The 24,674-nt window shown below is 51.6% G+C and overlaps 1 protein-coding gene and 1 long non-coding RNA gene across 3 annotated transcripts in view; both read right to left on the bottom strand.

Moving 5' to 3' along the window:
* The window catches only part of SEC14L5 (SEC14 like lipid binding 5), a 40,049-nt gene extending 30,934 nt beyond the window's left edge, over nt 1–9,115 (bottom strand). For both annotated transcript variants that reach the window (XM_029949057.1, XM_029949058.1), the window contains exons 1-2: nt 8,902–9,115; nt 8,074–8,188 (exon numbers count right to left, since the gene is read on the bottom strand). In XM_029949057.1, the coding sequence (XP_029804917.1) occupies nt 8,074–8,136 (63 nt within the window). In that variant the 5' untranslated portion in view covers nt 8,137–8,188; nt 8,902–9,115. The remainder of the gene's footprint in view (nt 1–8,073; nt 8,189–8,901) is intronic.
* A 13,305-nt stretch (nt 9,116–22,420) lies between these two features.
* LOC115300275 lies at nt 22,421–24,615 on the bottom strand. The gene is made up of 3 exons (XR_003912577.1): nt 24,580–24,615; nt 23,130–23,220; nt 22,421–22,802 (listed from the first exon to the last, which is right to left on the bottom strand). It is a non-coding gene; the product is annotated as an uncharacterized LOC115300275 (long non-coding RNA).
* Between the last annotated feature and the right edge of the window lie 59 nt (nt 24,616–24,674).

Genomic DNA, 24,674 nt, shown 5'->3' with positions numbered 1-24,674 from the left:
GTTCTCTGGGGCAGTCAGACTCATTGACAGAGGAGAAGGCTGGGCGCCAGGGGCTGGAGGGGAAGGAGAGACGGGGAGTTAGTGCTTAGTGGGGACACAGCATCACTTTGAGAAGATGAAAGAGTTCTCGGGATGGGCGGCGGTGAGGGCTCACACAACAGCGTGTATGCGCTTAATGCTGAACTGAACTGTACACTTAAAAAACTTTTAAACTTTTAAAAAATTGTTAAAGTGAAAATTTTTACATTATGTATATCTTACCACAAATTAAAAAAAAAAAAAAGGAGGGCGCCTGGGTGGCTCAGAGAGTTAAGCGTCTGACTCCAGCTCAGGTCATGATCTCATGATTCGTGAGTTCAAGCTCCACGTCAGGCTCTGTGCTAACAGCTCAGAGCCTGGAGCTGCTTCAGATTCTGTGTCTCCCTTTCTCTCTGCCTCTCCTCTGCTCATTTCCCTGTCTTTCAAATATGAATAAATTTCTTTAAAAAGTAAAAAGAGTAAGCCATCTCCAAGGTGGTTTATCAGCCTTAGCAGGAACATTGATTGTGATTTGAAATAGGGTATCCTATGTGTGTTGTGTTTGTTTACAGTCAATGCCTCTGTCTCTGTGTCTGTTTTCTTCACTACTGGATTCCCCAGGGTCCTTGTACAGCACCTGGGATGCTGTCAACACCCAGCCAATATTTGCTGAAGGAAGGAAGGAAGGAAGGAAAGGAGGCTGAGAAGGAGGGAGGAGCAGGCGCTGGTGAATGAAAGCAGGAAATTGGAAGCACGGACATACTTCCATCTGGAAGAGAAGGTGGATCAGTGCAGGACCCCCATGTCACCGGGAGTGGGTACTGTCTCCACCGGCCAGGGCACTGCCGCAGGCCCAGCGGGTAACCTGTGCCTGTGGACGGCTGTTTATGCCCCGCCTGCAGAGAGCTGAGTCCCGGGAGGTGCCTCTGGCACAGGTGAATACACGCACGACTGAGCTGTTCTGCTCTGCGGTCACAGAGAGGGGTGCAGCCACCGCTCTTGGCCCGGGAATCAGCCCTGAACCAGGCTCCAGAGACTACTTCCGCCTGTATTTCAGATTCCTGGTCCTGAGACTCTGGCGTGGGGTGCAGTTGGTAGGGCCTAGGTATTATCTGTTCCTATTCTATCCCTTTTCCTCACGAATTGGATTTGGACGTCACTTTGCCCCAGCCAGGACCGTGTGCCCCTGCCGTGAGCTCACACCATCAGAATGCCCGGTCTCTCCAGCACTGAGGGGAGTGCACAGCCTGGCCACCCCGCGCAGCAACCGCACAAAACCTGCCGTGGTTTCTCACCCACGTGTGGGGAGCGGGGCGGAGGAAAGTCTCCGCCCCCGAACACACTGTGCCTACAAATTTCTAGGATCAGCTGGTGCCCTTGACGGTTCAGGGAGGGACAGGGAGGCAGATGCCAGCCCAGAGCCTCCTGACATTTAGCGGTATGTCAGGATTTTGATGGGAGGGAAACGCTATTTTAGATTTTTCAAGTGTCCCGGGAATGTGCCCAGCCTCTGTCGCCTCTGCTTCTCCACGTTCCCCTGGCCTCTGGGATGGAAAACCCCCTCCAATCTACTTAAACCCTAAATCTGATCATGTCACTCATGCTTAAACCGTTCCAAAGCTCCCAAGGTCCTTGAACAGATCTGAATTGACCTCGCCAATCACTTTCTAACTCACACTGGAGCCCAATGAGCCACATCTCTCTCTTTAGAGAGAAAGTCTGCCCCTTCTCTGCACACAGTGGGCCCTCCTCCTCTTGGCAAGGCTCAGCCTGAATGACTTAAAAGGCCTTTGCCTGGCGATCAACAGCCCCTTCCCCTTGGTCCTACAGCACCCTGTTAATTCCCTACTATGAATTACTCTACACAGCATTTGCCTGGTTCCTCTCTCTCTCTCTCTCTCTCTCTCTCTCTCTCTCTCTCTCTCTCTCTCTCTCTCACACACACACACACACACACACACACACACACACACACACACACCACTGCAAGCTCTCTGAGGGCAAGTAGGGATTGTGAACCAGAACAAACTTCCACCTTCCTGAAGCTTACCTTTATGAGGAAGGACCATATAAATAAGCAAGGAAGCAAACTAACAGAATCATGATGCATTTCAAGAAGAGCTAGGAATCAACCATGTTGTAGCCCCTACACTCAGCATGCTGCTTGGCACACAATGAAACTCAATAACTATTTGTAGAATGTAGGGGCGCCAGGGTGGCTCAGTAGGTTGTGTCCAACTTGGGCTCAGGTAATGATCTCTCAGTTCGTGAGTGCGGTCCTTGCGTTGGGCTCTGTGCTGACAGCTCAGAGCCTGGAGCCTGCTTCAGATTCTGTGTCTCCCTTTCTCTCTCTGCCCCTCCGCTGCTTGCACTCTGTCTCTCCCTCTCAAAAGTACATAAGCATTAAAAAATATATTTGTAGGATGCATTCATGAACATGTGTGTGAATTAATATTTGCATTAACGAATGTGTAAGAGTCGAGAATTTGCTTCTGAAATTTGCTGGACGGAAGATCACCTCTGTTCTCCCAGGCCCTGTAAGCAATCCAGTGTGGAAAATGTCACTTCCCTTAACCTGTTAGCAACGGCATCAGATGATGGGCTCCGGGGAACTAATTTAAACTCATCTAAATGAGGCCCCTGCAGCTTTATTAAAACTACGTCCATAACAACCAGTCCAACTGTAACTACCCTTGGCCTGAGCTGCAAGGATTTACCTCCAGAGTCTGCTCCTTATTAATAACCCATCTGCTAAATTACAAGCTGTTTATCAATACAAAAGGCCAGGTCTTTAAATATTTTAACACTTAATTGCTGACAATAGCCCTCACCCCCATAACCCTTCCTCTGTGTCAAAAGCCTATTGCTGAGGGAATTCTACTCCGAGACATTTTCCTTCTTTAGATTTGCAGAATCTGAGAAGAGCTCAAGACACAAGGCTTTAGAGCCCCCTGGGATCCCAGGGCAGTGCCCGGACAAGAGGCAGCCAGGTCATTCCTGAAGCTGCCGCGGCCACCAGTGCACAGGTGTTTACTGGACATCAGAGCCAGGATCTGGAATGTCTGGCTGTGACTGCAAGCTATGGGGTCAGATTTCCCTAAATTAAAGTCTCTGCCATTTACTGATGATGCCATTTACTGAGCTACTGAGCATAATGGGCTGAATTGTGTCCCCCTAAAAAAGGTATGGTTGGAGTTCTAGGCCCGGGTACCTCAGGATGTAACCTTATTTGGAAAGAGGGTCTTTACAGAGGTCAATCAAGTTAAAACTGAGGTCACTAGAGTGTACTTATAAATCCAGTATGACTGGTGTCCTTATAAAAACGGAAATTCGGACCCAGAGGCACACACACAGGAAATATGCGAGGTGAAGTTTGTGGGTATGCGCCCACAAGCCAAAGAGCTACCAGCAGCCGGGAGAGAATCCTGGAACAGGTCCCTCCCAAGCACCTTCAGAGGAAGCACAGTCCTGCTGACACCTTGACGTTGGATGTTAGGCCTCTAGATTTCTGTTCTGGTGCTTTGTTACGCAGCCCTAGCATACGAATACACCGACCAGGGGACAGTCTCCATACCCTGTGTAAGCCTTCGTCTTCCCTTGCCCTGCAGCCAAGACTGCTGTGAAACTACCGGACTCTGAGCAGGTCGCAGGGCTTGGCGCACAGAGCATTTATTAGGTAACTGCTTCCAGGCTGCATCAGCATCAGCTGCCCCCAGGAGGCCAGGTCTGTGGGTTCTGGCTGTGCTCCCCTTTGTGGGGTCCTGTTGGAGTACAGGCATGTGAGGCACAGTCTTGGTGGTAACCACCCGCGTGAGTCTGCTCCCTGGGCCCAGATCTCTCCCAGTAAGTTGAGATCGTCAGCTCTGACAGATGGCAGAGCTCATGACTGGGAATGTGGATTGTGGAGCTGAACTGCCTGCAGTGAGGTGCCTGGCAGCCTCCTGTCTGCGCTGTGGCTTTGGGCAACCCATTCGCCCTTCCCGTGCCTCGGTTTCCTCCTCTGTAGGATGGTGCCGCCCACAGAACCGATCTCCCGGGATGCCTAGAAGAGGTACGTGACTGAATGTCTGGATGGGCTCACAACAGTGTCTGAGGCCTCGTAGGCACAGTCAACATGCTCTAAAGAAAACATTTTAAAAATAAAATTTGCTTAACCCTCCCCCCCAAATAATCACTATGATTCATGGCAGGGATTTCTTTGGAAGGAATATATCCACAAAAGCTTGTGCATCTGTGTTCATAGTGTGTTATTCATAACAGACCAATACTGGAAACAATGATTTATGAATAAACAAATGTGGTCTATCCAGGCAATGGAATAATATTCAGCCATAAAAAAGATGAAGAACCGATAAGACACAACATGGATGAGCCTTGAAAACATGATGCTCAGGGGGAGAAGGTTGTCTCAAAGGCCATGTGTTTATGATTCCACCTGTAGGAAACGTCCCAAACAGACAAATCCAGAGACAGAAAGTAGACTAGCGGTCATCAGGGCCTGGAGTGTGGGGACTAGAGAGGACTGCTGATGGGCACAGAGTTTCTTTTTGGGTCGACAAAAATGTTTTAAAACTGACGGTGGTCATGGGTACACAACTCTATGAATACTAAAAACCACTGATTCGTACCTTTCAAATGGGTCTGTGAGTTATAGTTCAATAAAGCTATGAAAACAACAAATGATAACAATAAACCTAAACAATATTTCACCAGCATTAACAAGGTGCCAAGCCCTGTCTGGGCACCCCCGTCCCTTCATCCAATCCTCGCTTCAACTCTATGAGGAACAGAAGCCTTTATTTATTATCTCCATTTTCCAGATGAGAAGCAGGAGCAGGGACCCAGCTGATGGATCCGGCTCTTAGCAACCATCCATCTGGGAGAAGAGGCCAGAGCCCAGAATCCGTTCACAACAGGCTGTCGGCTAGCCAGAGAGTGGCCTTGGATGCTCAAGTGACCACGGTCTAAAGTCCAGGACACACCCTCTGTGTTCTACGTGCAAAGACCCCACCACCACATTAGGGGACCCCACATACAAAGGGGACAAAGACCATCTCCAACCTTATATCAGCTGCCTCCATTGTCTTAATTGTTTCCCGCTGTTTACCAAGATAGTACGGGCTCACTGTTTTGAACCAAATAATACAGAACAGAATCAAAAAAGAAGAAAGCAAAGGCCCCACACCCTTCAGAAACAGATTTCCCATCAGGAAAGAGAGCCCAAGGAGAGAGACGCCCATTCACTGGATTAGTTACATTTTTGAAATGAAAGAGAAAAAAAATTTTTTTAATTGTTTAATCTGGGTCTGGAAAGGTGGCTTCGGTGCTATTTTATAACCAATTCCTTGAGTCCAGTTTTAGTCATTTGTGTTTGTTGCTGGTGGACTTCTGAAACAAGCAATGTTTTAATTCTCAAGTCAGTTTTGCTAAACAGAAAAACCAAAGGCCAGCCCATCTGGTCACTCGGATGCAGGGAAAATCGCTGAGTTCATCCGAAACTTCCCTGGCATCTGACCCAAACTGAGGGCAAGTGTTTAACTGAAAAAACAAAGCCGGACATTAAGTGCAGAAAAACCCTTTTGTGCCCACACAGCATGCAAGTTATGTTCAGTTATGCAGCTATTTTGGGGACAATGATGTTTTGTAAACAGTCGGTAAAGCGGCTTTGTTGCTAACGTTGCAGAGGCTTGGGGCCCTTTTACCAACAAGCATTGTACGGAGGATGAGGAAACACCGGCAAGGCTGTCCCAAATAACTTAAATTAATGCGGGTGCAGATAATGAGTATCTGAAAACCTTCCTTTCCTACTGTACCCACAAGCCTCTATGCATCAACACCCAGAGATCGTTAACAGCTAGGGAGTAAGCGGACTCGTACATCCGTGTACGGAGCAGGAAGCAAATATGCTCAACACACTCCAGTAAACTCAGTGTGAACACTTTACGAGCCCTGCTAATACAGTCCTAAGTGCTCCTTTAGTGGGCGTGTTTTCTTTAAACTGTAATGATGGTAAATACATTAAATGTACCTTTATTAAACTCTTGCAATTATTAAAAAAAAACTATTAGTCTTCCATTTCACAGTTCTTTGTCTTAGCTTCATGGTAGAGAACCATAGGTCCCTGGATTGTGGATTGTCTCAGAAGGGTTGGGATAGTATCTCTCTTCTTTTAAATGGATGACTAAATGAATCTTAGGCTCTTAGAATAAGTAAGCTGCCTGGAACCTTGCAGGACAAGTATTTATGTTTAGCTGCCATTTATTGTCTATTTGGTATGGACCAAGACCTGCACAGGGCACCTGCCCCCCAGCCCCCTAGTCCCTCCACATTATAATATATATTATATATTATGTATCTATTTATCACCTAAATATGTAAAACCTTTAATCCTATGACAACCCTATGAAGTGCACATAACCATCTCCATGTCACAAATGAAGAAACCAAGGCTCAGATAAATTCAGTCACTTTTCAACAGCACACAGCCGGAGCACAGCAAGGACCCAGCACCTCGGACTCTCCGTCATGTCCTGGGGTCCGACCCTCATCACAAATAAGGGAAAGTCACACAGACACAGGCAGCGGCAGCAACAACCGTAACAGCATTTGGTCTGTGCCAGACCTTGCATTGGGAGCTTTACATCTATTTACTCATTAAATCCATGGCACGGTGCCGGGATTTGGAAATCATGTACTCCTCATTTTAGAGATAGGAAACGGAGGCTCTGAGAGGTTAAATAATTTGCCCAAGGTCCACCAGCCCGGTCAATACAAGCCCCTGCCTCTCGCCCTGGAAACATCTGCACATAACAGCACAACATGTATGAGTGATTCCAGGGATGTTTTAAAATCCATGATGTGACTATAAACATATATATATAAGTAGATTTGTAGAATAAGACCGGTCAGGACACATACCCACGGAGGAACCAATTGATATGAAAGTTCTTGGATCAGAGGTTGAAATTAAGCAACCAAGCGAGGACAGAGAGGATGCGGGGGCGGATTCCAGTGTTTCTTACACTTTCAGTACAATCATTTCTAACACCGTGTGGTGTAATAACAGGGACGACCACGTTTAGTGAGTGCCTACTGCGTGCCGGGCACTGGGCCAGAGGCGCCACACATTCTATCATTCACTCCTAACAAAACCCCATAGCATTGCCCCTTTTTCCTCAGAGAAGGGGACCTCTGAGAGGTAGAGGGATGGCCCCAAGAAGGAAAGCCACATCTGCCTGCTTCCAGCACCTGCCCCATGGTGCAAAGACTATTGATCCAGGAGACTAAGAGCTTGGGAGCCAATTCCAGTCCCCCGGCTGAGTGGCTAAGTGACTCATATACAGTCAGTCTGAAGCTACCCTGAAAATGGCATACCAGACCCCTGCTGGCCACTTTTACCCTCTCAGCTTCCTTGAAGGAAAGGAGAGGGGTGTGCAAGCTGAGGAAGGATCCTGGGCAGGAGGGAGGGGGAAGGTATGGTAAAAAACAAACAAACAAACAAACAAAAAACCATGATGGCTCCAGAGTAGCCCCCTGCATGATCTGAGACCCGGCTCTACCTCTTTTCAGCCACAGAACTTGGGGACACCTTTTACCTGTCCAAGCTGCAGTTTAGTGGAAGTAAAACTGAGAATAATGAAACAATATATGTAATGACTTGGTACTGGAAACCCCAGTGAATGGCTGCTACCCTCATCATCATTAGTACATTTACTATTACTATTATTAGCATTACACAAAATGACAGCAGGGGTTTGGCCCTTGTTTTCTGTCAGAGGAGCTTGAGACCAGAGAAGAAGTCTGCTTCAGCAAGGAGAAAGAGAGAAAGATCTTGTGATTTGGTCAGTGGACAAGGATTCCAGAGGCTGTGGAGAAGTCTGGGGTGGCCAGGTGGAGGGGTAACTAGTAAGAAGCTGGAATCACCAGGTCAGCAGAATAATTCAATAATTCCTTCTTATCTATGAGTCTGAGGGGCTCCCTCTCATTCTAGCATAGCTGACCTCCTGTGTCCCTTTAACCATCACACAAGACGCTGGAGAATCAGGGGTCACTCACCGCCATGACCAGCTCAAATGGGTACTTGTAGATGCGGACAGGAGACTGGTACTTCTGCACCATGTTCTCGAAGGAGAGCCAACAGAAGCCACCCAGGCAGGAGTGAGCACAAAACCTGGGTGACAGGTGACTGGTAAGGTAGCAGCTCCCTCCACCTGAAGCAAGAACCCTGCCCACTGCTTCCCCAAGCAAGGGGCAAGCCCAGCCTCCCAGACTCCACCCACACATCTCCTCAGCCCTCAAAGCAGGGGGCTGAAGTGATCACCAAATTTCTCCGGACCAGGTCCCAAACACCAGGCCACACTCATCCCTCCAAGAGCAATCAGTACTCCCAAACTTTCCTTGGTCCCCATTCCTTCACACTGAGGCCCCCAGAAGTACTCCTCACTGCTACTTACATGAGAACCCACGTTGGCAACTCTTACACTCACAATTCACCACCCACCTACGCACCGTACCGCTTTCCGCAGACGTGCCCTATAGACCCCCAAGTATCACTGCACCTGCTCTCCCATTTTCTTCCAAGACACCCTGACATACACAGTCTTCACTAAATTTCACATGCAATGTCTCTGTCACACACACGCACGCACGCACTCACGACACACATGCATGACCCACCTCCCACACAGGACCGCCCTTGCACACACATGTAACTTTGCCCACACACTCAGCTTCCTGGAGCTCACATCACCCAACTCCACGCACGCACACAATTCCCCTGGTGAGCACAAACGTCCACACACTTGTACATATACTGGTATGCACATGCACACACACACAAGCACACACACGTATGCACTCACAAGCCCCTGCAACCCTGCTCACCCTCGCCCTCGCCCTCGGAATCTCTTGGGACGCAGCCCCGGGGTCAGGACGGCGCTGAACCCGCGGGGGATCCCCGCGGACGCCTGGCTCAGAGCGCAGCGTCTGGGGCGAGGCCGGACCGCGGCCGCCTAGCCTGGGGTGTCCGGCCGCGCGCACCCTGGGGCTGGGCCAGCCAGGGAGGGGCCTGCAGGGCAGGAGCGAGACCTCCCCGGCGGAGTGCTCCAGGACCTGGGACAGCGGAGAATCCGGGCTGGCCCCGCCCCTGGCATGGCCCCGCCCCTGCATCTCTGCTACGGCCCCGCCCAGATTTACCATGCCCCTGATTGGTCCCGCCCCTAGCCACGCCCCGGTATTAGCCCGCCCTCTCCTTATATATTCCCTGTTTGACTACGCCCCAGCCCGGCCCTTCTCCAGACTGGCCACGCCTCAGGTAGGCCGCTCCCCTATACTGATCCCGCCCCTAAGGCACTCAGCCTAGGAAATGGCCCAGCCCTGAGAAGACCCCGCCCCAAAGTCCCACCCCAGTCGTGCTCTGCCCCCACGCGGACCTTTGCCTCTACTCACCCCTTCCTTCTCCATACGGTGTACCTTCAGCCCCATCCAAACCTGGTTGCCTAGTCTCTGAGCCCCGCGCCTTCCATGCGCCACACCTAGAGGCCTTCTGGCTCTCCCCAAGCCCCGCCCATGCATCATTCATTCACTGTGTGTAGATTTACAAAGCACCTGCTAAGTGTCACGTTCTTCCAGGTGCTGCAGAGTCATAAATGAACAAAACACAAAAATCCTTGCACTCCAAGAGTTTACATTCCTGGGGGCCGGGAATTAGCTAAATAAGGCAAATATACAGTATGTGAGATGGTGAAAAATACCAAGTAGAAAAAAATAAGCAAGAACTCCAAGAAGGGAACGTAGTGAGTGTACAATTTAAAACAGGGTGGACTGGGGCCTCCCAGGGAGGGTGACATTTGCCATAATCCTCCTTTTAGCTCACACCCAAACCGTCTAGCCCTCCCAAGATCCCTAGAGAGCCAGCCTCTCTTCCAAAGCTCTCCCTTCCTGCTCCCCATCTGTTCGGCCTGGAAGAGCCAAAAAGCTGGCTCTGGGCAGCCTTATCACCCGTGTATTCATTCATTGGACAACTTCTGAGCACCTACTATGTGTCAGCACTGGGTGACTTCACCCATTCACAAGGGAGAATCAACAGATGCACCTGCCCTCGCATGGCCCACGGTTCTGGGCAAGGAAAAGGAGTGCAGGGAGACAGACAATGCTCTGTTCAGCAAATACATAGGTCTTTGCATCCTATGATAACTGGCCCTTGTTTGTTTCCTTTTATAGCCACACTCTGATATCATTTATTCATTCATTTTATTTATTTGTGCGTAATTGCATATACCGAGAGACTGTGAGTTCCGTGATGCAGAGACCGTGTCTGTCTTATTCATTTGCTCTCCAGGTCCACAGGATCTTACCGGGTACCGTGCACACAATAGTTAGTATTCAGTGTATTTTCTCAATTAAGATTACCAAGAATGGACGTGGAGCGCAAAATTGCCATCTCTGCCACAAGGTGGCAGCAAACGACAATCCATGGCTTCAGGGTCTGCACACCGAGGGGAATTGTTGGGGAAGTTAGGGTCCAGGGATGTTGCGCTGTACCCTGGGCTCAGCAAGGAAACTGGCACGCACCGGGCGTCAGTGCCAGGCGCGTAGTGAGCTTTAACACGTAGTTGTTGTTACAGCACGGAAGGCGTTACGTTGGGAGTAAATATTCACTTAGCAGCATACTTACACCTGGAAGGACAGGCCCAAGCAGTCAGTCCCAAACTTTCCAGCTCCTAAGACTCTACAACAGAGTGCACGTTAAAATGCAGATTCCCGGGCATCACTCAGTCTTGGAATCTACTTGTTTAACAAGTTCCCCAAGGATTCTTCTAAGGCGATGGTCTGGCAGTGCTGGCTGGCAGATCATGGCGGGGGGGTAGGGGCTCCTTCCAAGTACGTAGGTATTCCAGAGGGCTCGGGCTAAAATGCCAACCCTGAGGGGGAGGTGGTGCGCTCATAAGCGGGGGAGGTCCCCTCGCCATAGCTCCTCCTAGACGTGGGTGTGTTTCCACTCCAATTCATTCCCTTCCGCTCTGGCAGATCTTCTGGGCTACCCACCCACACACATGTCTCCTTTGCCACAGAAAGTGACAGCTTGGGGGAGCAGGAACGGGCGTGGGAGATGCAGGGAGCGGGCCAGGAAGAGCCACAGGAGCAGAGGGGAGGCCCTGAGACTGCGGGGGAGACCATAGGTTTCCTCGCTACCAGGAGAGCCTCCCCTGCCTCCAGGCGGTGAGCAAGGGATTTGGGGCCGGGGGCGGGGACGACAGACAGCCGGGTGGGTACGGAGGAGAGCTCAAGGCGACCCAAAATGGAGTGAGAACCCAACTCCTTCCTCCTCCAGCTCAAAGGAAGGGAATTAATTAATAATAGCACTGCCCAGCACGTGTTACTGTTGTGAGCACGTTCTATTCCTAATTATTCCGACCATCTACTGAGCACTTAGTTGATATGGGCTGTTCCAGGCGCTGTTCTAAGGCTTTACAAACATATAATCTTCAGAAACAACCCTTGTAGTGATGGAAATGTGTTGGAACTCCATAGAGGTGGTGGTTGCACCAAATGCCACCGAATTGTACACATCCAAGTGGTTAGTGTTAAGTTCAAATGGTTAATGGTTATGTTCTATGCCTATCACCTAATTGTTTAATTTTTTTTAAGTTTTATTTATTTATTTAAGTAATCTCTACATCCAAGGCTGGGGTGGGAAGGCTTGAACTCAGGACCACAAGATCAAGAGTCACAAGCTCAGAGCCAGCCAGGCACCCTTCTAATTTTTTTAAAAGAACTTTTGAGATCAAAGCTATTTTCATCTTTCTTTTAAAGATAAGGAAACTTTGACACAGAGAAATTGAGTAACTTGCTCAAGATCACACAGCTACTCAGGAATTCAGATCCAGGATTCAGGTTTTCCCATGCCTTCTTCTGCCTGGTACTGTAGGCTGAATTACCCAGAAGACACCGTTTTCCAGCCTGAATTGCAAAGATGCTAAGGAGGCATTAGAAGGAGAGACTGATTCCATGACTCTATCTGCTGCTTCCTACCAAAGCCGCCTTTTGGTGAGGTAATTTTTGAAGACTCCAGAAAGCACCCCACCACTCTGAGGATGTGTCCCACAGGCCACTGCCACAGGAAATTCAACCATTAGTAATGCATTTGTTTGAGTAAAAAACACTGGGCGCAAATGCAGATGTCCTCAGAATGCATCCTACAGGGAAGTGTCCTCAGTTGAATAGCTCAGTAAGAAACCAAAAACAGATGGGGCGAGAAAGGGGACTGGGAGTGAGAGGGTCCAAGATCCAGACCCCTGTGGGGACCCAAGTGGCCCTTGATCTGGGCCCTGGGATACATAAGGGCCTGGGGCGATGCTGAAGCTGGAGAAGGTGGGGCTTTTTTTTATTGTGGTAAATCCACATAACATAAAACCATTTTTAAGTGTACAATTCAGTGGTTTTTAGTACATTCACAAGGTTGTGCAACTATCCACCACTATCTAGTTCCAGAACATTTTCATCAGCCCCTCAAGTGGTCACTCCTCCTCTCTCCCTCCCTCAGCCCCTGCCCATCCCCAATCTGCTTTCTACACCACATCTCATTTGTCCTGGGGCTGCCTCTAAGGTCCTTCTCCCTCCTCAGAGTGGATTTCAGGAACCTTCTGGGTTGGGGAATCTCAAGGGCCACAGGGCCGCCATGTACAGGTGTGCAGGTTGTAACCTACAGAACTCTTTGCAAGGGTCTCTGTCATTGGGCAGCTTTGATGGAACGAGAGGCTGAGTCTGGAGGGGCCTGATTCTGGAGGCTACGCAGCCAGGCCCTGCCCACCTAGGCCCTCCAGCCCCACCCCCAGCTCTGGTCACTTCCACACTAGCTTTGGGCTCCAACATGCCCTGCAGGTAGGGTCAAGGTCCAAAGGTGAGTAAAAGGATGCCTGAGCCCCACGAGCTTTCGGTGAGGAGGGCAGGGAGAGGGAGCAAAGGTAGGGCGCACTGGGAGTCAGCGTGGGCTGGGTGGCAGAGTGGCGAGCAGTGGGTGCTGGAGTCAGGTCGGCCTGGGTATGAGTTCTGGCCCTGATACCTTGTAGGGTCCCTGCAACAGTGTCCCCTCCTTTATAGTGGGGGTCACATGGGGGCATCTGGGTGGCTCAGTCGGTTAAGCAACCGACTCTTGATTTCAGCTCAGGCCATGATCTTACCGTTCATAGGACCGAGCCCTGCCTGGGGCTCTGTGCTGATAGCTTGCAGCCTGCTTGGGATCCTCTCTCCAGCCTCCTTCTCTTTCTCAAAATAAGGCATAAACTTAAAATAATAAAAGGCGGTAATATGGACATTGTTAGGCCTTAAAAAGGAAGAGAATTCTGCCACATGCTACAATGTGGATGAACCTTGAAGACGTAATGCTCCGTGAAAGAAACCAGTCACAAAAGGACAAATACTGTTTGATTCCAATTATATGAAGTGCCCAGAGTCCTCAAACTCATACAGACAGAAAGTGGAAGGTCAGTGTGGGGGTGGAGAAGGGAGCACAGGGAGTTAATGTTTAATGGGGACGGAGTTTCAGTTTTGCCGGATGAGAAGGTTGTGGGAATAGATGGTGGGCAGCACAACTTCGGGAATGTACTTAATGCCGCTGAAACGTACGATTAAAAATGATTAAAATGGTACCTTTTCTTCCAAGTTTTTATTTTAATTCCAGTTAGTAAAATGTAAGGTGTCTTGTGGGTTTTCTGGGGTTTTTTAAGTTCATTTATTTTGAGAGAGAGACACAGAGAGAGAGGCTTGAACCCAAGAACAGGGAGATCATGATCTGAGCCAAGATCAAGAGTCAGACGCTTAACCAGCTGAGCCACCCAGACACCCCTGTAAGTTTTATATCTTGTATATCTGACCATAATAATTCAAGAAATCAAATTGGAGGGGTGCCTGGGTGGCTCGGTCACTTAAGCGCCTGACTCTTGATTTTGGCTCAGATCATGATCTCACAGTTTGTGGGTTTGAGATCCACATCAGGCTCTGTGTTGACAGTGCAGAGTCTGCTTGGGATTCTTTCTCTCCCTCTCTCTGCTCCTCCCCTGCTTGCACGTGCATTTTCTCTCTCTCTCAATAAATAAATATTTATTTATTTATAAATAAACATTTAGAAAACATTTTCTTAAAAAGAAACCACATTGGAAAAATAAAAAAACGTTAGGGGTAAATCATGTCAATTAGGAGAGAAGGAGCATTTTCCATGGAATTTCTTTGAGAGGGTGCAGGACAGGGAAGGGATCACTATGCTTTATTAGAACGTATTTTTTGCTCCATGTAGCACACCCACTTACAGTGTACAAGCCCGTGGTTTTTAATATATTCACAGAATGGTGCAACAATCACCACCAATTTTTAGAACATTTTCATCACCCCAGAAAGAAATCCCGTAACTTTTAGCAGTCATTCCTCATTCCCCGCCCCCACTAACCTACCCTGGCAACCACCGATTTGCTTTATGTCTCTATGGAGTCACCTGTTCTGCACATTGCTTATAAATGGAATCATACACAACATGGCCTTCTGTGCCTGGCTTCCTTCACCGAGCATGACGTCTCCGTGATTCCTCCACATGGTGGCAGGTGTCGGTTTGGCTGAACTGTTTTTAGTCACAACACTTCTGACACCAAATGCGTGGGGGGTTTTCTGCACAACAACAACCAGTTCTCCAAATCTCTGGACCCCAACTGGGTGTCCTACAACTCCACTCGATTCTGACACTAACTACCTGGCCACACCACAAAGGAGTCCAGGAGAATCATGTAAGAAGCTCCCCCCGGGGCGGCATCGCCCCCTTGGCCTTGGGCGGCCACCTGCCTGCTGCCCTGAGCTTTGGGTAGGTAAGATGGGAGGGTGTCCAGGGTGGCCGTGCCCCCAGCCCCCACCCTCCTGCCTTCACTCATGACCTTCCTCGGGCCCCAAGTTACCTTGATGGCAGCACAAAGTCCCCTCGTGGGGCAGGAAAGATGGAAACTTCTGTGTTAATTTCCCACTACTACTGCTCTATCAATTACACACACTTTTATTATTTAAAAAAAATTTTTTAACATTTCTTTATTTTTGAGAGACAGAGAAAGACAGATCATGAGCAGGGGAGGGGCAGAGAGAGAGGGGACACATAGAATCGGAAGCAGGCTCCAGGCTCTGAGCTGTCAGCACAGAGCCCAATTCGGGGCTCAAACTCACAAACTGTGAGAGCATGACCTGAGCCGATGTCAGGCGCTCAACCGACTGAGCCACCCAGGCGCCCATACCATACACTTTTAAAAACCCACAAACTGGGGAGCCTGGGTGGCTCAGTCAGTTAAGCAACTGACTCTTGGTTTCTGCTCAGGTCATGATCTCGCAGTTTCGTGAGTTTGAACCCTGTGTCAGGCTCTGCACTGGCAGCACGGAGGCTGCTTAGGATTCTGTGTCTCCCTCTCTCTCTGCCCTTCCCCCCACTTGCACTGTCTCTGTCTGTCTCAAAACAAATAAACTTTAAAAAATGAATTAAAAACCCATGAACTTATTATCTTACAATTCTGGAGATCAGAAATGTGAAGTCAGTCTCCCTAGGCTAATGTCAGGATGTCACCAGGGTTCACTCCTTCTGGAATCTCTGAAGGAAGAATCCATTTCCGTGCCTTCTCCATCTCCTAGTGCCTGCCTACCTCCCTTGACTCGTGTCACCTGCCTGGGTCATGGGAGCACGTCTCTCCGTCTCTCCGCCTCTGGCTCCACCCATCATTGCGTGGCCTTCGCTTCTCCTGTGTCTTCCTGTCACAAATCTCCCTCTGCTTTTCTCTTATAAGGATGCCTGTCATCGGATGCATGGCCAGCCCTAAATCCAGGACAATCTCACCCTGAGATCCCTAACTTAATTACGTCTATAAAGAACATTTTCCAAATAAGATCACATTCCTAGGTGGCAGGGGGTTGGGACTTAGACTTCTCTTTTTGGGGGGCTACCATTAAGCTCACGGTAGGGCCCACTTTGTGGCTACACCTTCGGTTGGTTTGCTTCTCCCATTGCATTCTCCTTGCCCCTTGCTTCTGTGGCCTGATGTCACTGGAAAAGTAAAGGCTCTGCCCCCAAGTCTGGTTGGGGGACCAGGAGCGAGACAGCTCTGGCCTCCGACTCCTCTGGTTTGGAGGCATTCCCATCTCCTTTCAGCAAATTAGGTGTAACACTGCCAACCCTTCATGCTAGGTTCCTCTGGAAGAGTGCAGGTGGGGAGCAGGGACGGGGAGAGGGCACGGTGGGGCTGTGATAAGGTCAGTCAGATCTGAGAGAGGCTGGACCATGGAGCTGGAGCTGGGCACCCCAATATCAAGGACTTGGCTCACGTCACGATTCTGCCTGCCAGACTGGGGCCACACCAAGGAGCTGGACAGGTGGAAGGTTAGCCACAGGCACCAAAACCTAGCTTGGCCCCACCAACAGAGCAGACTCTAAGGGACCCCCCCCCCATACCCAGTTCCGTCTCTGAGGCCCCAGATGCCTGGGGAGAAAGCCAGTCCTGGCTGTCCACTCTTCCTCCGTACCTGGACCCAATCTGACTCTCCAGAGCCACTCAGAGCCATAGCCACCAACTACATGCCGTTGCTTAACTTAACTGCATGGATATTAACATATCATATATTTATAGAAATGATAATAAATATGAACAATAAAACTAAAAATTCACTCGCACTGGCCTTATTTTAAGTGTCCAAGGGCCACATGTGGCTTGTGCCTCCCACGTATATGGAACATTTCCATCATCTCGGGAAGTTCCATTGGACACAGCTTCTCCAGAGTCGCCCCTGGACCAGCAGAGGCTGGGCCCTTTCCAGGGAACAGGATGGACTGAAGGGGGTAGTCGAAGGGGGAGGTGTTTGTCCAGAGCCAACTGGTGTTGACTCATCAGTCCCCGAGGCCTGGGCCCAGGCAAGGGATTAAGCCTGAGCCAGTGACCAGAGAATGGCCTGGGAGGCAGCGCATGGGGGCCCTGCCACCCAGCTCCCTGGCAGGAATGTTAGACCTCAGCAGAGAGAGCGGACAAAGAGCCCAGCAGACTCAGACCTAGGCAGGCAGGAGGGAGACAGAGGATCTGCTCTATTTGACACCACAAGTGGCAAAAATGGAACCCACAGTGGGTCTCTTCCTTTTTTCACTTAATGCACCCTACGTTTCCCTCCTGTGAGGTCCCCCCGCCCCAAGTGTCTGTCCTCCTCCACCCAATGTCCTGTCCATCTTATCATTTATCTGTCTCTTTCCCTTCTCAGGCTGGGAATGTGTGGATTATACCGTTAGCTGCTGTATTCCGTGGGCTGGGTATACAATAGGTGCTGAATAAATGGATGGGTCGATGTGTAGGAGGCAATGTGGAGGCAACAAGTCAAGATCCTCCCCTGAGGGGTGAAGGGGAGCCTGATATTTCTGGAAACATCACGGATGCTTGGGAGGCAGTATGATGAAAGCACGGGGGTCCCTGCAAGTAAGGGTCTCCCTCCCCTTCCTTGCGGGGGCTCTGACCACCCTCAGCCTCGGGTCTGACTGCTTTTCTCACAGTACCTCCAGGCCCCGGCTCCACAGTTGTCTGTCTGGGGTGGGGTGCTCCATCATGGGGTACACAGGACAGGTGACACCATCCACACACAGGTGGAGTTAAACTCACGCCATCCCCCATCCCCACCCCTCTGCAGCTAACTCCCTGAGGACGGGAACCGGCGTATGTTCTACTTGACTGCATATCCTGAGTGCCTAAAACCGGCCTTGTCACATAGTAGGCGCTCAATAAATAGTTGATGAATGAACACTTTCTGTTCATCCAAACACCTTCTCTTTACCACAGTCCTGACTCAGGACCGACTCACCTCTGGTTGGTCCTTCCCTGTGAACACTGTCGTGTGTTCACCCTCTCATTCATGCATTCCTTCATCCAACAAGGACACTGAGCACCTACACTGGGCCAGGCACCCTGCTGAATGGTGGCAGAGGTGGGGGACAAAGGTGCTGGCTCAGACCGCAGCGTTTATTTATTTACTTTTAATGTTTATTTTTGAGAGAGAGAGAGACTGAGTGCGAGTGGTAGAGGGGCAGAGAGAGGAGACACAACCTGAAGCAGGCTGTAGGCTCTGAGCTGTGGGCATAGAGCCCGATGCGGGGCCCCAACTCACGAACCTCGAGATCATGACCTGAGTGGAAGTTGTACACTTACCTGACTGAGCCCCCCAGACCCCCTCAGATTGCAGGGCTCAAATCCTGAGCCCCCTCCTGACCACCTTGGGCAGGCCCTTAACATCTCAGACCCTTGGTTTCCATGTCTGAAGGTGGGAGAGGCGGACGGCCAGTTCATCATCTTTGTTGTGGCCGTGGTTTTCCTGTTGGGTGCCGGTGTCAAAGCCCACTGGTTGGTACACTGTAAATATATACACTTAGTTGTATGTCTGTCACACCTCAATTAAGCTGGAATACACAGGCCAGCCCCTAACGCAAGCACTTAGCTCATGGCCTAGCACATGGTCAATGTTCAGCAAAACTTGTGATTGTTATTATTACATGTCTTCTTCACTGAATCTTTTCAAGACCCTATGGAGCAGGTGCCAGAATATTCCCACTTTGCAGGTGGGGAAACTGAGGTTCAGGGAAGTGAAGACTTTTCCCCAGGGCCACATAGCTGGGTACATGGCAGGGTCAGGATTCAAACCCAGCTTGGCCTCAAGCTAAAACCTGACTGGATTTTGCGTTCTGCCCCTTGTGGCCTAGCTGATCCATCCCTTAGGCCCCGGGCTCTGGAGGGAAGGGGGGTTCTGACCTTCTGACCTGGCCATTCCCAGGGGCTGTCACACCCTGGACACTGGCCCCAGAAATGCAGCCCTACTGGTCTGGGCAGCGTGAGCCCTGGCAGGGCCCTGAAAGGCAGGGCGGAAGGAAGAAAGGCTGGGCGTTTAGGACAGAAGTTTGGGGTGGGGCTGGGCAGCCTGTCCTGCGGGGATCCCAGGCCTGGCAGAGCCTGTCCTGTCCCACCCAGCTCCGCTCTCTGCCCTGACGGCGTGACCTCCTCACAGGGAGGCCCTGACAGCCTGGCAATGAGGTGTCTGGAGGGAGGGAGCAGGTTGCACTGGAAAGCAATCCAGGGTTCAGGATGAGGCCTGGATTTGCAAGATGGACTGAGGCGGGAGTACAGCTGGGTCATAGTGGGTGCCAGCCTGTGGGCGAGGCAGGGGCTGGGAGGTCCCCTGCATTGCCAAGGGTTAAGCGCTCGTGGCTGGGTCAGGTGGAAGGGCCAGGGCTGCTGGGGGGCACCAGGGCCTCAGAGCGGCCAGTACTCACCACTGTCAGGAGCTGTTGCAATAGTTGGACAACAGACAAGGCTGTTACAGGCACACACCTGCATCCAGAGAGGGCTGGCAGGATGGTCATCGGATAGCGGCTCTCTGGGAGGGCAGCAGGGTGGGGCTGCTGGGCAGGCAGTGGGGAGGTGGCCAGGATGGGGCAGCCTGCCAGGGGCCCCCCAGCGGGCAGGGGCCAGAGGCACATTCTTGGGGGATGACTCAGGGGCAGGCAGAGTGGGTGACTCACCATGGACCCTCTCCTGCCCCTGCTGCCAGGGTCCGGCCTCCCCTCTGGCCCCAGGGACGTTGTGGGGAGCTCACCAGGCCCCCAGCCCAGGACTGAGTGTGAGTCAGCCCATCTGGGCCAGAGAGCCAGCTTGGATTTTCCATCCCTTGCATTGTTCTGCAAGAAAAGTAAATACATGTTACAAAACACAGGGTGAAGTGGGGCCATTCCCCTCTTGTCCCCTGGAAGAGCAGGAAGGCGAGGGGCTTCCGTGCGGGGTGCTCTGTGGCACTGTGGCTCTTCCCCATTTTACAGATGGGGAAACCAAGGTTCCAGAAGGTTACGCCACCTCTGAAAGGGCACACAGGTGGATGTGGCAGAGCCAGGATTCAAATCCAGTTTGGCTTCAAGCTGCAGCCTGTGGGCTCTTTCCAGGAGGGTGTAGACCAGGGCTGGAGCATGAGGTGCGTCTTTCTGTTCACAGTGTGATTCTCAGGGTGGCCAGGAGCCACCTGCTTCAGTAACCTGGGGGGAGGTGTTAACATGCAGATTCCCGGGCCCTTCCACACCCACCCAACCAGGGGACACCAGGATCTGAATTTTGAATGCTCCTCAGGTCGAGGTGACATGGTGCAGTCGGAGACAGGAGGTGGCCGTCCGTGGGAGGGCAGGAGGGGAAGGCGAGTGTCGGGAACAGCGGCTGGTTCCGCACACCCCTCTTTCTGGGGCTGGGAGAATGTTGCCCTTCTTGTTTCAAACTGGTTCACAGGAACACCCCAAACCAGCGAGCGAGGGAGTGAGCACCTCTCCAGCTGCTGGGGAAACAATGACAGCAAACAAGGAGGGTGTGGGTGACCCTTCAGAGGGTGGTGGCCTCCTGGGAGTCAGCAGCCCAGCCCAGCTGCAGAGGGGGCACAGGCTTCAGGGGCCCAGGGTGGCCTGGTGGCCAGGGAACTGGATGGCCATGCAGGTGCCCTCTCTGTGGGTTTAGCCATCAAGCGAACCCGAAGAAAGCAAACACCCTCCCCCGAACCCCCACCCCCGGTCGGCAGGGGATGAGTCACTTGGCATACAAGGGCTCCGCGGAACCAAACAAATCCCATCTGCCCAGAGGAGGATGCACCGGGCCAGAACACAGCTCCCACCCTATCCGGCCTGCCCACAGACGAGTGCCGTGCACACGTGTGTACACATGTGCACGCACACAGAGCTGCAATGGCTTGGAGTCCAGCTTTTCGAGCTCGGAGGGGGCAGGGATGGTGAGGCACAGCCCAAATTCCTCCCTGAATCTGTTAATTCTCCCCGAAGCTCCTGGGCCTGGCCCAGCTGAGTCAGCTGGAGGGGAGGCTGCGAGGGCGGAGGTGGGTGGGGGTCCGAGCTCAGGGCTGGAGCAGGCCAACCCAGCAACCATCCCCTCGCTGTGCACGCTGTGCACGGGCCCTCGGTGCTCTTCCCCACAACATGAGATACTTCACCCCAGGTGGGGAGGGTTGCCCGCTTCACGCAGTGGGGGGCCTTGGGGGAGAACGAATCAGCTGAGGCATGTTGGGCAGATGCCATGTTGCCTGGCACACAGTTCATCCTCAATAAATGAGAAATGGCATTAATATAATCAGAGTCATGACTGTTATTCAGCAGCTCAGCTGCAAGCAGGCTAACCGGAAGTCCCTAGCCCAGTTCCCTCCCCAAAGCCGACCTTCACCTTTCTAAGAGGTATGGGGAAAGGAGATTCAGAAATTGGAAGAAGTCCAGAGTTTTGACACCATTTGGAGTTCCTGTAACTGCTTGTATCCCTCGGTCCCACAAGCACCCAGCCTCCAGCTACAGATGTTACCCCCTCCCAGGGGGCAAGCTAGGTGCTTAACACATGGGGGCTCACCCTCTGAGGTTGATGCTATCATTGTGTGGCCATTTCACAGATGAGGACAACTGAGGCCGAGAGAGGCACGATGGCTTACCCACGTCTACACGGCTGAAACAGACCGAGGGAGGACCCCAACCCAGGTCTCCCAGGTGCTCCTCCCCGTCTTCAGAGCCCTGATAGGGTCTTCTTCCTCCCAGACTCATCCAGGTGAGCTTTGCAGCTGTACCTTTGTCTCAGCTCTTAGACTCTCAGCAACTCGAGGGGGCAACAGCTTCCTGCGTCAGCACATGGTCTTTTTCCCCAAGTTTCGTATCTTCTATGATCTTTACTCCTCAGTACCTCCTGGTCCAGTAAGAAAGTCTGACAAGGAAAGAGGCTACTTCCATAGAGCGCGGGGGTGGGTGCTGACAGAGGGGCAGCAAGCAGGGAGCAGGGAGAATGGAGGACGGGCAGCAGGGAAGGCTTTGGGAAGAGGGAATGCCTGACTTGAGTCATTTTTAAGGAAGTTTTTAAAAAAGTTACTGAAAAGGCAATTCAAGCACACATTAAAAAATAAAATCAAGATAGTCTTTTAAAATTTTTTTTAATATTTTTATTTATTTTTGATACAGAGAGAGATAGAGCATGAGAGGGGGAGGGGCAGAGAGAGAATGAGACACAGAACTGGAAGCAGGCTCCAGGCTGAGCTAGCTGTCAGCGCAGAGCCTGACACGGGGCTCGAACCCACGAATGTGAGATCTGACCTGAGCCGAAGTCGGAGGCTTAGCCAATGAGCCACCCAGGAGCCCCAAGAGAGTTTTTTTTAATGTTTATTTATTATTGAGACAGAAACAGAGCGTGAGTTGGGGGAGGGGCAGAGAGAGAGGGAGACAGAGAATCAGAAACAGGCTCCAGGCTCTGAGCTGTTAGCACAGAGCCTGACATGGGGCTCAAACTCACAGTCTGTGAGATCATGACCTGAACCAAAGTCAGACGCTTAACTGACTGAGCCACCCGGGCGCCCCAAGAGACTTTTAAAAATAAAAATAGATAAAAAATAAAATCCAAATACTGTAAAAGGGTATACAATGAAAATTCATATTTCTCGTCCCTCCTAAGGGGACTCATAGCAAACAGTTCCTTGTGGATCCTTCCAGAAGGTTTCTGTGTGTATAAACATGTAATATTCTCTCCCTCGCACTGTTTCTGGTGCCTGACAGTGTATGTACACATCAGGCCCTCATTCTGTTCCAGATGCACAGTTTCCTAGTGTGGATGCACCTGAGATGATTTAAGCACCCTCTCCCCATGGCCGTCAGCTTGTCTCCGGAGCCTTCTCCATAGCAACGCTTCTGCCACAAGCATCCCCTGACCGTGCTGAGCTCTCGTGTGAGAGGCACCCTGCGGAGGTAGGCAAGAGAGAGAAGTAAGACAAGGGTTTCCAGGCAGAGTTGCCACGGGGCCAACACAGAGGGGTCAGCAAGCCCTGGCCATGGCCCCTTGGGCCGCAGGGACGGGGCCGTGGGTGGGTAAGCTCTGTGCTGAATTAGGGTTCTGCAGGTCCCAGGTCCGCCCCCACCCCACACCCCTGTACTTCTGAACCCATGGCTCCTCCCTGACACCTGTCCCCAATGTTAGCTGGCTGGACCTGAGTCCCTCGGTGCCCTTCAGGCCCCGTCCCTGAAGACCAAGGCCCGTTGCTGTATTTCGTCTTTTCCCTTTTCTTACCTTCGTGGTGGAACCAGGCGGCAGAGCAGTAAGAGTGTTAGTATCCGCTGAACGAGTGAAGGAAGGAACTCATTGGAAGCAGTCGGCCCTCCTCAAGAAAAATGCACAAATGGACACATTGTAAAAGAAGCTGTGAGGATGCACAGACCCCTGTAAGCCCACCCACAGATGCCTCGTTACGAATAACGTTTTCCAGGGCACCTCAGTGGCTCAGTCGGTTAAGCATCCAACTTTGGCTCCGGTCATGATCTCATGGTCCCTGATTTCAACCCCACGTCAGGCTCTCTGCTGTCTGCACAGAGCCCTCTTTGGATCCTCTGTTCTCTCTCTCTGCCTCTCCCCCCCAAAATAAATAAACAACAACAACAAAAAGAGTAAGTTTTTCCTAGAGTCTCTTGTTACACTTCAAAACTGAAGTCCTTACATGGCAGGGACAAGAGATGGCCCAAAGGAAGCTGTGTTTCTTATATGCTCTGAGGTCTGGAGCAGTTAAAGCCTTTGGGGATCAACTTGCCCAGCAACACCCTTATTTTATAAATAAAAACATCTGGGGAAGGTATAGCCTGAGGACTCCAGACCCCCAGTGGGGATCCTGCCTCCCTCACCTAGAGACCTCATTGCTTCTCCTTCCTGCTCCTGCTGGGCTCAGATCTCACCCCCAGCACCCTCTAAAGTGGCGCTGAAACTTCCCAGCTGTCTGGGCCCCTTTTCGGCTCAACGGTCACACTGTTTACTGTTCAGCTGCAGCCTTCTCAGCTGGCGCATGCCTAACCTGGGGGCACGGTGGCCCAGGGTCTAACCCAGGCACACGGTGGCATACAATTTAACCTGGGTGCAGGCTGGCAGACCTGTGTAACATGGCTATTTTGAGCCAGAATCCAGCCGCGTTTATGGCCAGCCAGTAGTTCTGTCATGCCAGGGCCTGGAGTTATTAGAGTTTCAAAGGATTTTTTGTCCACCCTAGATGGTTTGATAATGAGGGCCACACTTCCTGCACATTTGGGCCAGGCGCTGTGTTAAGTACTCTGTGACTTCTCAGCAGGACTGGACAGTCCTTTGCGGCGGGGGGCAGTTGTTATCACTGTTTCACAAATAAGGAAACTGAGGCTGGGAGCAGTCAAGAAGCCTTGCTAGGTGTCGGTTGACCATGACCCTGGCGGAGGTCATGGGGGGATTGATGCACCAGAGGTGCGTGCCTTTCTCAACTATCATCATCGCTGCTACCACCTGAGTGTCATTCACGAGCTGTCCGCGGCAGAGACCCGTCAGGTCTTTGCCACACCTGTCTGGGGGGCCCCCTGGGTGTGAGCCAAGGGGAGGGGAGCGCTGCGCGCCAGGGGCAGCGAGGAGTCAGGTGAAGGCCCTCACCGGGGAGCGCCTGGCCCCGGGGAGGGAGGGCGAGGGTGGGGCTGGCTGTGCCCGGGAAAGCTGCCTTTGCGCCCCGGCCCACCTGCCAGCCACGAGAGCGCGGCGGCGCCGAGAGGGCCTCGGGTTGCACCCCAGCCCCGGCCTGGCGCCCCACTCGCCGGCACCCGGCCTCGGGCG

Source organism: Suricata suricatta, chromosome 8 (assembly GCF_006229205.1).
Source record: "Suricata suricatta isolate VVHF042 chromosome 8, meerkat_22Aug2017_6uvM2_HiC, whole genome shotgun sequence".
In the NCBI taxonomy this organism is placed as follows: domain Eukaryota; kingdom Metazoa; phylum Chordata; class Mammalia; order Carnivora; family Herpestidae; genus Suricata; species Suricata suricatta.
This window is presented reverse-complemented; position numbering and strand designations above follow the sequence as displayed.